At 47.6% G+C, this 18279-nt stretch overlaps 1 protein-coding gene across 1 annotated transcript in view; it reads right to left on the bottom strand.

Moving 5' to 3' along the window:
- Window positions 1–17355, bottom strand: part of vps45 (vacuolar protein sorting 45 homolog) — a 47736-nt gene extending 30381 nt beyond the window's left edge. Inside the window, exons 1-5 of the mRNA XM_072282754.1 lie at window positions 17138–17355; window positions 7918–8052; window positions 3883–3943; window positions 1244–1323; window positions 565–633 (exon numbers count right to left, since the gene is read on the bottom strand). Coding sequence (XP_072138855.1) covers window positions 565–633; window positions 1244–1323; window positions 3883–3943; window positions 7918–8052; window positions 17138–17230 — 438 coding nt within the window. The 5' untranslated portion in view covers window positions 17231–17355. The remainder of the gene's footprint in view (window positions 1–564; window positions 634–1243; window positions 1324–3882; window positions 3944–7917; window positions 8053–17137) is intronic.
- Window positions 17356–18279: the final 924 nt, after the last annotated feature.

Genomic DNA, 18279 nt, shown 5'->3' with positions numbered 1-18279 from the left:
CACAGAGTGAAACTCCCTCTACACTGTCCCATCACACACTCCCGGGGTCAGACACAGAGTGAAGCTCCCTCTACACTGTCCCATCACACACTCCCGGGGTCAGACACAGAGTGAAGCTCCCTCTACACCGTCCCATCACACACTCCCGGGGTCAGACACAGAGTGAAACTCCCTCTACACTGTCCCATCACACACTCCTGGGGTCAGACACAGAGTGAAGCTCCCTCTACACTGTCCCATCACACACTCCCAGGGTCAGACACAGAGTGAAGCTCCCTCTACACCGTCCCATCACACACTCCTGGGGTCAGACACAGAGTGAAGCTCCCTCTACACCGTCCCATCACACACTCCTGGGGTCAGACACAGAGTGAAGCTCCCTCTACACTGTCCCATCACACACTCCTGGGGTCAGACACAGAGTGAAGCTCCCTCTACACTGTCCCATCACACACTCCCAGGGTCAGACACAGACTGAAGCTCCCTCCACACCGTCCCATTTACACACTCATGGGGTCAGACACAGAGTGAAATTCCCTCCACACTATTCCACTGACTTCTTACCTCAGAGCAGCCAGTGAGGTTGAAGGAAAACACGTGAGGGCTGACAGCGATAAAATCTCCATAAAACTCCTGAAAGAGCAAGAGGGAGAGGTGTGAGCCCCAGACAGAACGAGTTTGGAAGCAGCAAAGTGTTCACTGGACACTTAAGCGGCCCACGTCACCAGGCTGAAGGGCACTCGACGTGCACCTGTATCCGATCAAGCAATGGTGCAGCAGTCAGTGCAGCTGCCCCGTAGCTTTCAGTTCAGTTCCGACGGCCGGCACCGTGCATCAGCCTGCGTGGAGTTAGCACGTTCTTCCTTTGACACCCTGGGAGTCCTCCCAGGTTCCAACAACTTCTGAGGGAAATGGGTGGGTTGCTGTAAATTGTTCCCCTTACTGTGTGGATGGGGAAAGGGGTGTGGAAGTTGATGGAGGTGGAGAGTAGATTACCGGACGTGGTGGGGGGGGGGCAGGGAATTAAGAGGTGACTTCTCCCTGAGGAGCTAGTAAGGATTCAGTGGGCTGAACGGCATCTCCAGGGTTAAAAGTAACTCAGTGATCCACTGGAGTCATAGGTGACCCTCCCTAATTCCAGGGAGAGTGGGAGATCCACCCCTGCCCCAGCTACAGGGTTCCAAGGGCATCCCAGGCTCCTCCTCAAACCCCATTGGTTAAGCCAGGGCCAATCAGCACTCACCTGGACTTCGGAGACCACCTCGTTCTCGTCTGCTTCTGCCAAATCCTTGATGTCGGCCTTGCTGATCACGTTACTGAAGTCTGTAAGGGAAGGGACGGTGAGAGCAGAGCAGCCCTGCGGCTGAAGAGAGACGACGAGAGACACTATAACATTACCCCACCCACTCCACCCCTGGCCAAGCCCTTCTGCTGGACAAAGAGCAAGTGCAGCCTAATTCAGACAAATGCACGGCGGCATGGCGTTTTAGGAAAACACAAGAGGGGAGGATCTCCACAGTGAACGGTGGGGTCCCCTGGAGTGGCGTAGGACAGAGGGACCCAGGAGTACAAGTATGTACTTCCCTGGGTATGGTGTTGCACATAGACTGGGAGAAGGTGGCATTTGCTACACAGGCCTTCATCAGTCCGGGCACTGGGTACAGAAGTTGGGATGTAATGTTTCAGTGGTTATCCACATTTGTGATATTGTGTTCAGTTCTGGTCACCCAATCATAGAGAAGTACCATGATGTCAAAATAGTTGCTGCAACACAACTAGTGTGGTAGTGTAGTGGTTAGCGCTTGTCGTTCTCACTTTCAGCTTCCGCCACTGGCTAGCAGTCTCACGAAAAGGAGAGCTGAAGGTGCAAGTCTCTCTCTGCCGGTACACTGCTTCTCCAACTGCAAGCCTCACGTAGTGCCTCTTCACTGGCAGCACACGGAAATTCAACTCCTTTCGGACTCAGGCTGAACTACAGAGGACGGGGAGGAGGCCTGGCCCCTGCACGCACAGCAGGCAGCCCCACCGGTGTGTGGACACGCCCTGGTGCTCGTGAACCAGATCCCCAGCTGTGGGTAAATAGCCCCACTGCCTCATAAGCAGCCTCAGGGGAGACGAAGGCTATGGGAGTAAACCCAGACAGCAAGTCCGGAGTGGGGCCACTCAGGAGGCTGGACGTCATTGAATGCCCTTCCGGCAGCTCCTGCAGCCAAGCTGGTGCCAAGCGTATTGCTTCATAAGCTTTCCTTTGGACAACACAGGAGAGGCCGAGAGGGGGATCTTAACAACTGGGCATCTCAGGATCTCCATACCCTCCGTCCAGGTTGGGATGATGATCACCATCACCCATTGTCCTTCGAGACAGATGGATGACAACCAGCCTCAGAGGAGATACCACTAAGCTGGAAAGAGCGCAGCGAAGATTTACGAGGTTGTTGTCGGGACTCGAGAGGCTGGGTTATGGAGAAAGGTTAAGCACGCTGGGACTTTATTCACTGGAGTACAGAAGAATGAGGGGTGACCTTGTAGAGGTGTATATAATCATGTGGGACGGGGGGTTGGCGTAGATAGGATGAACACACACAATCTCTTTTCCAGGGTTGGAGAATCGTGAGCTGGAGGGTACATGTTTAAGGTGAGGGGGGAGAGATTTAATAGGAACCTGAGAGGCAACCTCTTCACCCAGAGGGTGGTCAATACATGGAATGAGTTGCCAGAGGAAATGATTGAGCCAGGTACATTAACAATATTTAAAAGGAACTCGGACAGGTACACAGATAGGAAAGGTTTCAAGGGATACATGCTAAATACACAACTTCTGTGGTTAAGAAGGCGTACGGTGCATTGGCCTTCATCAACCGTGTGGTTGAGTTTAAGAGTCGAGAGATAAGGTTACAGCTATGTAGGACCCTGGTCAGACCCCACTTCTGGTCACCTCACTACAGGAAGGATGTGGAAACTATAGAAAGGGTGCAGAGGAGATTTACAAGGATGTTGCCTGGTTTGGGGAGCATGCCTTATGAGAATAGGTTGAGCGAACTCGGCCTTTTCTCCTTGGAGCGACAGAGGATGAGTGGGGACCTGATAGAGGTGTACAAGATGATGAGAGGCATTGATTATGTGAATAGTCAGAGGCTTTTTCCCAGGGCTGAAATGGCTAACACAAGAGGGCAGAATTTTAAGGTGTTTGGAAGTAGATACAGAGGAGATGTCAGGGGTAATTTTTTTTTAAAACACAGAGAGTGGTGAGTGCGTGGAATGGGCTGCCGGTGACAGTGGTGGAGACGGATACGATAGGGTCTTTTAAGAGAGTCCTGAATAGATACATGGAGCTTACAAAAATAGAGGGCTATGGGCAACCCGAGGTAATTTCTAAAGTAAGTACATGTTCGGCACAGCATTGTGGGTCGAAGGGTCTGTATTGTGCTGTAGGTTTTCTATGTTTCTATGTTTAAACAATCTTGAGTGTTATTGAGTGAATATGGGCAAATGGGACTAGTTTAGGTGGGAATCCAAGCAGGCATGCACCAATTGTGTCAAGAACAATGGGACCCTGGTGTTTGCCCCACACTAGGTCAGGACCAATGAGAGCCCTGGCTCTTGCCCTACACTGGGTCAGGACCAATAGTAGGCCTGGCTCTTGCCCCACACTAGGTCAGGACCAATGGGAGCACTGACTCTTGCCCCCACACTAGGTCAGGACCAATGAGGGCACTGATTCTTGCTCCACACTAGGTCAGGACCAATGGGAGCACTGACTCTTGCCCTACACTGGGTGAGGACCAATAGGAGCCCTGGTTCTTGCCCTGCATTAGGTCAGACCAACAGAAGCCCTGGTTCTTGCACACACTAGGAGCTCAGAGCCGACGGTTGAAGACTCACAGATGAAGAACTGGCCATATTTAGGTCTGCGTAACTCCTTCATCAGCAGTTCCACGTTCACCTAGGGGAGGGGGAGGGAGAGAAGGCTGGTTAGGGAAAGGCGGGACTCCAGACATCGTTCCCTCACCACCCTTCCCCCCCGTCCCACCCTGAGCCCAGCTCCCATTTTGGGGTCATTCATGATTTATGACGTTATGGACAATATAATTATGGATTAACTAAAATGCAAACCAGCCCTCCAGAATAAAACCTACAAACAAATTAACTTCCAACTGAGATTTCGCGGCCAGTGAAACCAACCACTGGGTACAGGACATCCTGATACCTTCTTTCCACCTACCACAAAAGGCAGCATTTCCCAGTAACAACCTATGTCAATCTGGCTTTCCATTCCCATGCTGCCATGCCAGCCCATGGCCTCCTTTACTGCCACCATGAGGCCAGACTCTGGTTGGAGGAGCAACACCTCACAGCCTCCAACCTGATGACATGAACATCAATTTCTCCAAACTCCTGTTATCTCTCCCCATCTCCCATCTCTCTTTTTCCATTCCCCATTCTAGTTCCCCTCATACCTTCTCCTCTCCTCACCTGTCCATCACCTCCCTCTGGTTCTCCTCCTCCTTCCCTTTCTCCCGCCATCCAGTGTCCTCTCCAACCAGATTCCTTCTTCTTCACCCTCTTCCCACCTCCACCTATCACGTCCCAGCATCTTACTTACTAAGCACCCCCCAGCCATCCACCTCCCCCCATCAACTGGTCTATCTCACCTATCACTGCCAGCTTGTCCTCCTTCCCCTCCCCCACTTTCTTACGCTGCCTTCTGCCTCTCTTTTCCAGTCCTAACGTATGGTCTCGGCACAAAAAGCTGACTGTTTATTTCCCTCCATAAATGCTACCTGAATGCTGAGTTTTTCCAGCATTACATGTGTTGCTCATGTCACCCATTGACTGTAGGCACGTAATGAGTTAGCTATTACTGTGAGTACAAACTAACAGCAACATAACTTTACAATGTATGGGAATAACGATGAAAAGGCCTTTTCCAGGTCTAGGGCAAATACGAGACGGGTAAACACAAAAACATAAAAGTATCAGCAACACACATCAAAGTTGCTGGTGAACGCAGCAGGCCAGGCGGCATCTCTAGGAAGAGGTGCAGTCGACATTTTGGGCCGAGACCCTTCGTCAGGACTAACTGAAGGAAGAGTTAGAAAGAGATTTGAAAGTTGGAGGGGGAGGGGGAGATCCAAAATGATAGGAGAAGACAGGAGGGGGAGGGATGGAGCCAAGAGCTGGACAGGTGATAGACAAAAGGGAGATGAGAGGATCATGGGACAGGAGGTTTATATTTGTTTGTTTCTTCCATGAGAAAATAAGACAATTAGCTGAATAAGCACTGACACACCCATGGAAATTTACTGTTTGCCAGGAAAGAATAATTCAGCTCACACCAGCATAAACTTGGATGAAAATTGTATTGACAAAATATTTTAAACTATAAGAAACAAAATACAGAAAAGGACCCTTCTCCTGTCTTCAACCCTCCTCCTCCTCCTGGACACCCCGCCTGGGCCTTCTCCTGCACTCAATCTTTTTATCTCCAACTGTCGCCGAGACATCAACCGTCTCAACTTCACCGCTCCTCTCTCCTGTTCCAACCTCACTCCCTCTGAACGCACTGCCCTCCGCTCTCTTCTCCCAGTAGCCATCCACTCCCACTCAGATATGTCCATACATGGCCTCCTCTACTGCCATGATGAGGCTAAACTCAGGTTGGAGGAGCAACACCTCATATACCGTCTAGGTAGTCTCCAGCCCCTTGGTATGAACATAGAATTCTCCAACTTCCGGTAATTCCCTCCCCCTCCCTTCCTCTATCCCTATTTCACTCTGCCCCCTCCCCCAGCTGCCTATCACCTCCCTCTTGGTTCCGCCTCCTTCTACTACCCATTGTGTTTTCTCCTATTCTTTCTTCACCTTTCCTGCCTATCTCCTCCCAGCCTCCCTTCCCCCACCCCTTTATCTCACCCCTTACTGGTTTTTCACCTGGAACCTACCAGCCTTCTCCTTCCCACCCTCCCCCCACCTTCTTTATAGGGCCTCTGCCCCTTCCCTCTTCAGTCCTGATGAAGGCTTTCAGCCCGAAACATCGACCGATCTTTCCCACAGATGCTGCCCGACCTGCTGAGTTCCTCCAGCGTGTTGTGAGTGTTGCTTTGACCCCAGCATCTGCAGATTATTTTGTGTTTTACAGAAAAGAACCATGTGTATATATCAGTCTAAATTGTGCACACAATCGTTGGAGCTCAAGGTCACATAATCAATCCAGTTTCCTTCTCTTGGTTTACTCACGGCACCGAAACAGTTCTGCGCTGAAGAAGCAGTCCAAGCAAAACAAAATATCCACACAACATTCAAGGAAAAAGTCGAACTATCTCAAATGTCATATGCTAATTGCTAACTGGAGGTTATCTGCACATTCTCCGTGAGTCCATAGTCAGCATGAAGATTTCGGACAATCAGTATCCATCCTTCCAAACTGGGTTCGGTGAGCTTTTTACTAGTGCTTCATTGTCTGTCTCCATTCTTTTCTGAAATTCCTGCGCTCTCTCTAGCAAATGGCTACCCGTTCTTTTCCTGGGCATCTTATTGAACAAAATCTTAAGACAAATTCTACTGGCTAATTCAACGACTCGCACTTAACCAATTGAATTTTTATTTTAGTCAGCAAAACAAAATACCATATTGAAACTGTATATTAGCAAGTGCATTATGTAATTAAAGGAATACTTTATTATATAATAATCAAATATCTTTTTGCAAAATTTAAAATAAAATGCCCAACATTTAATAAATTTAATCAACATTTAATAAATAATTAAATAAAGCATGGTCTTAAACCAGGATATAACACTCAAGATTTCCAACATCCCCAGAATCTCTTAGTCATAGAGCACTACAGCACAGGAACAGGCTCTTCGGCCCATCTGGTTTGTGTTGAACTGAAATGTTAACTGGATTTGGTTGTCAAGAGTCCAGTTGAGATGCACACTATTCGGAGTATTTAACAGTTAGTTGGAGCTCATCCCCACTACAACTCCCACCCCCCACCAGCTATGACAAGGAACCTGTTTATGTATAGTGAACAACCAAGTGACCCGACCACAAACCACAGCCACCATTTGCCCTTGTCCACACTGCATCACAATATGTGGATCCCGGATCAGCCTCTACAGCCTCCAACAGACAACCCCTGAGAGCAACAGCACACCCGACTCGGGAGATCGCTATCACTATTATGTATAGACTTCCATAAATTCTACTGTATTTCTTTACTTTCCTGTAAATGTCTGCAAGAAAATTAATCTCAAAGTAGCCTATGGTGACGTATACTCACAGTGGCCTCCATTATGCACAGGAGCTACCTGACAAAGCGGCCTCTGAGTGTACGTTCATGGTCTTTGCTACTGTAGTCCATCCAATTCAAGGTGCAATGTACTGTGCATTCTGCACACAGCTTTTGCAAAGTGTGGTTACTTAAATTAGTGTCACCTTCCTGTCAGCTTGAACCTCTCTCATTAACAAGTAATTTTCGCCAACAGAACCATCGTTCACTGGATGGTTTTTGTTTTCCGTACATTCTCTGTAAACTCTAGAGACTGTTGTGTGTGAAAATCCCAGGAGATCAGCAGTTTCTGAGATGTTCAAACCACCCAGTCTGGCACCAACAATCATTCCACAGTCAAAGTCACATTTCTTCCCCATTCTAATGTTTTGGCTGAACAACAACTGAACCTCTTGATCAAGTTTGCACTCTTTCTTGCCACATGATTGTCTGATTAGATATTTGCGTTATTGAGCAGGTGTACCGGTGTACCTAATAAACTGGCCACTGAATGAACTCACTTTGATTTGAAATCAGCCACCCTGTCTCTAACACTCTGAGCTTGCCATATTATCAGAGATTTACTCTATCACATTCCTAGTAGAGGTTGTGGGGGTGGAAGAGGTAAAGAATCAGGCGTGCCTTACCCTGGTGGGCCGCAGGAAGCAGATGGCCTTCAGATGTTTCATGGTCTCCCTGTTGGTGGAGTCGATGCGCTCGAAGAGGTACACCTCCTTCTGCAGGATCTCCGACTGGCTGTACACCATGCTGATGATGCTGGTCTGTGGGGAACAGACGGACACATCAGCTCAGCCGCCCCACGCCAACCAAGGAACAAGAATCAACTTTACTCACCATATATATTTACATTTATTAAGAATTCACTATGGAGTGTCGGCACGACATGCAACAAGAAACAACGTTCAAAAATTATAAAGGATCTAAAGGTAGTATATTGTTTTAAATAATTATTATTCCATATTCAACGCAGCATACAAAACCAGAAAAGATAAAGGATGCAATGATAATAATAATAAAAGACAATAAATACAGTACAGTTCAAAAGTCTTACTCAGTGTGTTAGTTACTGCCTGTTACACTGCATTTAGGGCAATAATGAAGAATCTCTGTCTGTCCTTGGCCACCTTCTCTATTGTGTGGTTCAGGGTCCTCACTTCTGCCTCTAGGGTAGAGAGCCAAGTTGCCTTTGGTTTCCCACATTTCCTCCGCCATCACGTGCCCAATCCACCTCCAGCGTTTCCTCATGATAAGGTGTAGGAGCAGAATTAGGCCATTTGGCCCATCGAGTCTGCTCATGGCTGATCCTTTTTCCCCCTCCTCAGCCCCACTCCCCGGCCTTCTTCCCGTAACCTTCGATACCGTGTCCAATCAAAAACCTATCAAGCTCTGCCTTGAATACACCCAACAACCTGATCTCCACAACTGCCTGTGGTAATAAATTCCACAAATTAACCCCCTCTGGCTAAAGACATTTCTCTGCATCTGTTTTAAATGGACACCCGTCTATCCTGAGGCTGTGCCCTCTTGTCCTAGACTCCCCATCAAGGGAAACATCCTTTCCACATCTACTGTTTCTAGGACTTTCAATAGTCAAAAGGTTTCAGTGAGATCCCCCTCATCCTTCTAAATTCCAGTGAGTACAGACCCAGAACTATCAAACGTTCTTCGTTATGATAACCCTTTCATTCCCAGAATCATCCTTGTGAGCTCCTCTGAATCCTCACCAATGCCAGCACATCTTTTCTTAAACGAGGAGCCCAAAACTGTTACAATACTCAAGGTGGGGCCTCACCAGTGCCTTATAAGGCCTCAGCATCACATACCCACTCTTGTATTCTAGACCCCTTGCAATGAATGCTAACATTGCATTTGCCTTCTTCACCACTAACTCTACTTGAAAGTTAACCTTTAGAGTGTTTGCACAAGGACTCCCAAGTCCCTTTGCATCTCAGATTTTTGGATTTTCTTCCTGTATAGAAAATAGTCTGCACATTTATTTCTACCACTAATCTTCGTATCATCTGTAAATTTGGCAACAAAGCCATCTATTCCATCATCTAAATCTTTGATATACAGCATAAAAAGAAGTGGTCCCAACACCACCCCCTGCAGAACACCACTAGTCACTGGCAGCCAACAAGAAAAGATGCTTTTTTCCCACTCGCTGCCTTCTACCAGTCAGCCAATGCTCTAACCATACCATGGGCTCTTAACTTGGTAAGCAGCCTCATGTGTGGCACCTTGTCAAAGGGCTTCTGAAAATCTAAATATACAGCATCCACTACATCCTCTTTACCTATCCAATGTGTAATCACCTCAAGGAATTCCAACAGGTTCGTCAGGCAAGATTTTCCCTTAAGGAAACCACACTGACTTTGTCCTATCTTGTCCTGTGTCTCTATGTACTGCATAACCTCATTCTTAACAACTGATTCCAATATCTTCCCAACCACTAAGGTCAGACTAACTGGTCTATAATTTCCTTCCTGCTGCCTTCTTCCTTTCTTAAAGAGTGGAATGACATTTGTCATTTTCCAGTTGTAAGGGGCTTCTTCTTTTATGTTACTGTGTAGGCTAATCAAAATGGGTTCTTTGTTATGTTAACTGCTGAGAAAGTTCTCTCTCTAGAAGCTTGTTTGGGTTATAAAGAGAGTTGTATTCAATTGCCAACCAATTGGGATAGATGTTATTCTTTCCTGTGTGTCTGTAAGCTATTGTGATGTGTGGGCTTTGGGGCAGAATGCCGATGGGGACAGAGAGAGTGGACGCGATGCTGTAAGCTGGCCGACGGGACGGACCCCGAGCGGGAGTCCGAGACCCAGGGTCTTCGGCGAGGAGAGGAGATGAAGACAGACTCGTGTGGAGTATCTGGTCGACCACTGTGGCTGGTCCCAGGCGGCGGGTCGAGGTGGTCAGAGGGGATTGAATGGTGGAAAGAGGACCCCGTTACTTGAGCTCCAACTGTTGTGCATGAAGTGGTTTAACTTTGATAAGTTTGGGGCCTTTTACTTTCTTTTTATAATTTATCTCTATTAATTACATAGTTCCAGTAATATCTATAAAGTGTAATCATTTAATCGCATATGGTGCATTGACTGTTATTTGGCGGGGTGGGGCACATCACACAGTATCCACACAAACCTGATTACCCAGTTTGGCCGGGCCGAAGGCTGCTCCCCCTAGACGAAAGTGAACTGAGCAAGGCTGAGGCTTGCCAGGGGTCTAAACAGTCTTCTGACACCATGCCAGAGTCCAATGATTTTTGAAAGATCATTGCTAATGCCTCCACAATCTCAGCCACTACCTCTTTCAGAAACCTAGGGTGCAGCTCACCTGATCCAGGTGACTTATGTACCCTTAGGTCTTTCAGCTTTTTGAGCACCTTCTCCCTTGTAATAATAACTGCACTCACTTCTCATCCCTCACACCCTTCAGCATCTGGCACACAGCTACTGTCTTCCACAGTGAAAACTGATGTAAAATACTCATTTAGCTCATCTGCCACCTCCTTGTCCCCCATTATTATTTCTTCAGCCTCATTTTCTAGTAGTCCTATATCCACTCTCATCTCTCATTTTGTACATTCTCAAAAAAGCTTTTACTATCTACTTTGGTATTGTTTGCTAGCTTGCTTTCATATTTCATCTTTTCCCTCCTAATTATTCTTCTAGTTGCTCTCCATAGGGTTTTAAAAGCTTCCCAAACCTCCGTCTTCCCACTAATTTTTGCATTGCTGTCTGCCCTCTCTTTTGCTTTTACATTAGCTTTGACTTCCCTTGTCAGCCATGGTTGTACAGGTCCACAATCCCTTATCCGAAATCCTTGGGGCCAGTTGCATTTCGGAGTTCAGAATTTTTCGGATTTCAGAATCCCTCCTTATTGGTTCTGGGACCCCCCGCGGATACCAAAAACACATATGCTCAAGTCCCTTATTTAACCTGCCTCAGTGCAGGTGCACTTTAGGACCCAGCGGAGCTCCAGACCTACGCACATCCTCCCGTATACCTTAAACCATCTCTAGATTACTTATAATACCTAAAGTAAATGCTATGTAAATAGTTGTTATACTGTATTGCTTAGGGAATAACAAGAAAAAAAAATTCAATAAAACATAAAAATATACAGCTTCAAACGAACCGAATCAAACACATGGTAAATAATTTATTGGAATAAATGTAGAACATCACTGTCACTATAAAACTTCAGTAATTTGTCTCTCTGTTTCTTTAAATCATATACAGTGGTAGTTCCAACACCATATTCTTCAGTAAGACGCCACACAGACACACCACAATGAAGCTTCTGCAGTAACTCCACTTTCTGCATTACTGATAATGATAGATGCTTCCTTCTCTTTTTCTCATTGTTACCCATAGGGGTATCTGCAGCTCTTTTTGACATTTTCACAGTGAAATTAAACACAAAGTCAACAGTGAACACAAAATATCAGCGAACAGCAAATGCACGTGTAACCAGTACGAGCGCTGAGCCACAACTGACGTCTGGCGGCCTCTGCTGGTGCTGCCACGACACACCTGAGTGACGTCAGCTGTTGGCGGAAAAAACTTCGGTTTTTGGAGCTTTTTGGATTTCAGAATTTCGGATAAGGGATTGTGGACCTGTACTATTTTACCATTTGAGTATTTCTTCATTTTTGGAATACATCTATCCTGCAATCTTCCTCATTTTTCCCAGAAACTCACGCCGTTGCTGCTCTGCTGCCATCCCCGCCAGCAGCTCCTTCCAACTTACTTGGGCCATCTCCTCTCTCATATCACCGTAATTTCATTTACTCCACTGAAATACTGCTACGTCAGACTTTACTTTCTCCCGATCAAATTTCAAGTTGAACTCAATCATATTATGATCACTGCCTCCTAAGGGTTCTTTTACCTTAAGCTCCCCAATCACCTCTGGTTCATTACATAACACCCAACCCAGTATAGCTGATCCCCTGGTAGGCTCAACGACAAACTGATCTAAAAAGCCACCTCGTAGGCATGCAACAAACTCACTCTCGAGATCTATTTCCAACCTGATTTTCCCAACCTATTTGCATGTTGAAATCTCCCATAACTATCATAACATTGCCCTTTTGACACTCCTTTTGTATTTCCTGTTGTAATCTGTGGTCCACCTCCCAGCCACTGTTGGGAGGTCTGTATATAACTGTCATCAGTGTCCTTTCACCCTTGCAGTTGCTTAACTCAACCCACAAGGATTCAACACCTTCTGATCCTATGTCACATCTTTCTACTGATTTGATGCCATTCTTTACCAGCAGAGCGATGTCATCCCCTCTGCCTACCTTCCCATCCCTCCGATACAACGTGTAACCTTGGACATTCAGCTCCCAAGTACAACCATCCTTCAGCCACGATTCAGTGATGGCCACAACATCATAACTGGCAATCTGTAATATTTTAACAAGATCATCCACCTCATTTCTTATACTACACGTATTTAGATACAACTCCTTGAGAACCGTATTTGCTATCCTTTCTGATTCTGTATCCCGAATTATTTGATACTCAGCCTGTTGGCTGCAACAGACCTATCTGTCCTATCACCTGCCTGCCCTTCCTGACAGTCTGACTGCATGCTATCTTTGCTTTTTTTTACCATCGTCCTATCCTGAGTCCCTTCTCTTTGGTTTCCACCCCCCTGCCAAATTAGTTCAAACCTTCCCCAACAGCTTAACAAACCTGCCTGCGAGAATCTTGGTTCCCCTTAGGTTCAGGTGCAATCCGCCACTTTTGAAGAGGTCATACCTCCCCCAGAAGAGATCCCAATGATCCATGAACCTGAAGCCCTTTCCCCTGCACCAACTTCTCAGCCACGCATTAATTTGCCAATTCATCCTGTTTCTACCCTCACTGGCACCTGGCACAGGCAGCAATCCAGAAATTACTACCCGGGAGGTCTTGCTTCTCAGCTTTCTACCTAGCTCTCTAAATTCTCCTTTCAAGACCTCTTTGCTTTTCTTTCCTACGTCATTGGTACCAACATGTACCAAGACATCTGGTTCCCTCTCTAAAATGGTGTGGACTCAATCTGAGACATCCCTGACCCTGGCACCTAGGAGACAACATACCATCCGGGTGTCCCGTTCACGTCCACAGAATAACTGCCTTGGGGAAGAAATGTTTAAAACTCCCGTCTAAGCTAATCCTACCCATCAGTGTTTGGCCCAAAGACTATCACGGTGGCTAATACAAGGGGCATGATTTTAAGGTGATTGGAGGAAAATATAGGCGGGGAATGTCAGAGAATGACATTTTAAAGAACACAGAGAGTGGTGGGTGGGTGAAACACCCTGCTCGGCGGGGGGAGGGGCAGATTCATTCAGTAGATTTTAAGAGGTACGGAAGCCTGAAATCCCACACTAAGAACAGCTACTTCCCTTCAACTATTCAGTTCTTGAACCAAAAGGCATGGTAGCACAGCGGTTAACGTAATGGTTTACAGCGCCAACAACCCGGGTTCAACTCCAGCTGCCGTCTGTAAAGAGTTTTTACGTTCTCCCCGTGACCGCATGGGTTTCGTCCACATCGATTAGTAGGGTAATTGGTCAATTGGTGGAAAATGGGCCAGTGTGGAGAGGATCTGATGAAGAGGATCATTCAGAGTCGTACAGAATGGAAAAAGGCCCTTTGGCCTTACTTAACGATGCTATATCTCTAAATAAAATAAAACAAACCCATAAATACTACCTCAGTACCGCCACATTATGCCCACTTTGTACTACAATGGACTGCATCTTTTACACTAATCGTGTCATTTCTTGTATAATTCACATTCTTCTGGTGAACGCTGTTGATCTGATGGTATATGCCTCTGATGCTGCCCAAGTACACAACTGTGCCCACCTGTATTTGAGCGTCTGACGATAAACCTGACCTTGACTTTGGATCCCAGGGACAGCCACTAGGCGGCACAGGCGGTCCCACTGCGGGATGGACAAAGATTCAGCAGGTTGGGCAGCGCAGGTGGGGAGGGGAAAAAAACCACAGTCGACGTTCCAGAGAGGGTTCACAGGACATTGGAGCATTACAGTTACACGGAGAGATTGGACAGGCTGGGCTTGGTTTCCCTGGAGCAGAGGAGGCTGAGAGGTGAACTGACTGCACAATGAGGGGTATATACAGTAGACTGTAAACACTTTACTCCTATGGTGAGTGTGTCTTAGACATTGAGCGCCACGGTAACGTAGCGGTTAGCACAACGCTACTGCAGCTCTGCGCGTTGGAGTTCAGGGTTCAATTCTGGCGCCACCTGGAAGATGTATGTCATCCCAATGAAAGCCTGGGTTCCCTCTCGGTCCTCCAGTTTCCTCCCACAGTCCAAAGACTTAGTAGGTCAATTGGTCATTGTAAATTGCGGAAGGGCCTATTCCATGCTGTATCTATAAATAAATGATTATTTAGATGATTGATAGAATCTTGATCAATAGATTATTGATTGATAGAATCTTGATTAGTCAGGGCGTGAAGGTATACGGGGAGAAGACAGGAGGTGGGGCTGAGAAGGAAAGTGGACCAGCCATGATGAAATGGCGGGGCAGACTCAATGGGCCAAATGGCCCCATTCTGCTCTTATCTTATGGTCTTATAAATAAATAAATAGCAAGTCAGTGTGGAGAGTTCCTAGGAGAGATCTTTTTCACACAGTTGTACAGAAGGGAAAAAGGCCCTTTGGCCCAACTCACCGATGCTGTCCCATTTCCCTCATATCATTCTAATCTCCTCCTATTCATGTAAATTGTACTCATCTCCCCTGGCAGCCTGCTCCACACATCCATCACCCCCTGTGAGAAAGCCTTGCCTCCACTGGAAGCTCCCAGTGGCTTCCCCTTTCAATTCAGCTTCCCATTCCCAATCCGACATGTTGGTCCTTGGCCTCCTTGACTGCCACGAGGACTAATTCAGGCTGGAGAAGCAATGCCTCATATCCTATCAGAGACACCTCCAATGAAATGAGGAGGAGCTCAGGTGGGATAATGGCGCCTAACGGCAACTCCATTGCTTCCACCTTCAGAAACAGCTCTATTTCTACCTTTAATATCTTTATTTTTCCCTTTCGGGGTTCTTTTGAAGACCCTGACCTGGAGTTACACGCAGGCTTCAGTTCTTTGCGGGAATGGGATCCGTTCTCAGGGTTCCATAACTGACCGTTATTCAACGTGCCAAGAGTTTGGCCTGAGAATCTCGATCGTGTTCGGGAGTCTAAGATCTCGGGGCTCTGGAGACGGGCGGATCAAGGGTCGGTGTCATGGCAGGAGACTCGTGTGTTGTCGGGGAGGCCGGAAAATCTTTCGCTGTGGGCCCGAAGACCTGAGGTCTTTGCAATCTTCGGGCACAGAGCTCGAAAAAAGCGACAAAATGGACTTTTAACATCGTAAACCAGAGGGTTGTTGTTATGTCTTCCGCTCGCTGTGAAAATGGGGGACACCTCCTTCTCCCTTGCCAGGGAGAGAAAGAACCTGTGGTTTGTCGAATGTCAGATGAAATGCGAAGCTTTTAGGGTAACTTTAGTCTGTGTCTGCTATTGCTTAGCACACGCTTGGGCTCAGTGACGGTACCGATGCGTGATTTTTTTTGCTGGTGGGGGAGGGGGATCGTTGCTCGCTGCTGCTTACGCACTGGGGGAGGAGCTGGGGGGGACTTCGGGGTTCTCACGTTTAACTGTCATTCATCCTTTGGGGCACTTCTCTGTTTTCATGGATGCTTGCGAAGAAAAAGCACTTCAGGATGTAAATTGTATAGGTTTTTCTGACATTAAATTTGACCTTTGAACCTGACGACATGAACATCGATTTCTCCAACTTCCAGTACTCTATCTCCTCTCCCTCTTCCATGATTCCATTCTCCAAGTGAGGAGGAAGCTGGGTGTGGGGGGGGGGGATAAGTGGATGAGGTAAAACACTTAAAAAGGAATCTGATAGGAGAGGACAGCAAACCATGGGAGAAAGGGAAGGAGGAGGGGAACCAAAGGAGGTGAGAAGGGGTAAGAGGGGAGCTAGAATAAGTGGAGGTCCCACCTTCCCCCTCATCCGATCACACATATCACCTGCCAGCTTGTACTCCTTCCCTTCCCTTCCCCTCACCCTCTTATTCTGGCTCCTTCTCCATTCCTTTCCAGTCCTAATGAAGAGTCTCGGCTTGAAAGATCAATTCTTTATTCCTCTCCATAGATGCTGCCTGACCTGCTGAGTTCCTCCAGCATTCTGTCTGTGTCACTGTGGATTTCCAGCATCTGCAGAATCCTCTGTGCTCCTGAACCCCGGTGGCGTGGGACTTCAGGCTTCTACACCTCCTGAGAGAAGATGGCCTGGCCAGATGGTGAGAATCTCTGAAGGATGTTGCCTTCTTGAGGCGCTCTACTGATGGAGGGGAGGCATGTGACTGTGATGAGTTGAGTATTTAGGATTTGGAGTTTCCTTCCGTCTAAGGGTTGTCAATCCGTGAATTATCTCCACCCCCGCCCCCCGAACCAGAGTGGTCGGTCGCTCATTGCATCCAAGGTTAAGACCCATGAATGATGAGATAGGAAGGACAGGATAGAGAGAGAGAGTTATGACTCTGGGTTTACAGAATGGGAGCAGACTTTAAGGGTTAATATCTTTAAAAGAGCACTGAGAGATATTTAAATATCCTTCCCATGGCGCGACAACCCTCCACGCCCCCCTCCGTAGTGCAGGGGAGAAAGGGAAGGGACTTTGCGACCCTCCCATCCCGCCGCCCCCCGTCCCGCGACCGACCCTCCCTCCCACCATCCCATGGACTGTGCCCACTTCCTCAGCACTGCCTATAGACGGTATGGCGCTCCCTCGCCAGTGCCTCTCACCGTCTCCTTGTCCATCAGCAGCACCTTCATGCCGGGCCCGCTCTCCTCGATCATCTTGGACACATATTGCTTGACAGCCAGCACCACGTTCATGGTGGCGGTGGCAGCTCCCGGTCCCGGTCCTACACCCACTCCGGTTCCCAGGCCCTCGGCTGCCGACTCCGTGCGCAGGCTCGTCCGCGTTGTAGTTCCGTCGCAAACCACCGGCCACTCCACCCAACGTTGCTGCTCCAGAGCTGAACTACATCTCCCGGTACCCCTCGCACTCTACGGATCCCGTTTGGAAAGACTTGCAGCGCGCGGGTTTGTTTTGTCGGCACAGCCGAGCAGAGGTGAACTCATGGTTTCACGGAAGACTATCCTTGTTAATATCAAGGGGTCGGTCAAATTCTCTTTTCTGAGGTTCTCAGACTGTCAAGCGGAAGCGACGAATTTCAAAACAGTTTAAAAGCCTGAGTATATACAAGGTTTTTCATCTATTAGGAGATAATGCAAATTCAACTTTATTGCCATTGAGTTCTTTACAGGAGTAATACCAAGATGACAGACATAAATTGACATAAATTAACATAAATTATTGTGACCTAGATATTAGGTTTCGTTGATGTTACGTTATTCTGACGAGGCTTATACAGATGTACGGTGGAAAACATTCTGATTGGTTGCAAGAGGCTGCGGAGAGCGGTGAGACTCAGCCAGTTCAATCCCAGGTACAGCTCTCCCCACTATCGAGGAACACCTTACGAGAGGTGATATCTCAGCAGTGGGACTCGCACCATCCAGGTCGTGCCCTCCTCTCGATCCTGCCCTCAGGCAGGAGGTACAGGAGCCTGAAGACCCACACCCCCAGGTTCAACACACACAGAATGCTGGAGGAACGCAGCAGGTCAGGCAGCATCTATGGAGAGGAATAAACGGTCGACGTTTCGAGCTGAGGCCCTTCCTCGGGTCTAGAAAGAAAGGGGGACAAAGCCAGAATAAGCAGGTGGCGGGGGAGAGGATAAACTGACAGGTGATAGGTGAGACCAGGTTGGTGGGAGAGTGAGAGATAAAGTAAGAAGCTGGGAGGTGATAGGTGGAAGAAGTAAAGGGCTGAAGAAGAGAGAATCTGATAGGAGAGGACAGTGGACTATGGAGGAAAG

This window comes from Mobula birostris, chromosome 2 (assembly GCF_030028105.1).
Source record: "Mobula birostris isolate sMobBir1 chromosome 2, sMobBir1.hap1, whole genome shotgun sequence".
Lineage (NCBI taxonomy): Eukaryota > Metazoa > Chordata > Chondrichthyes > Myliobatiformes > Myliobatidae > Mobula > Mobula birostris.
The sequence above is the reverse complement of the archived record's forward strand: the minus strand, read 5'-3'. Positions and strand labels throughout refer to the sequence as shown.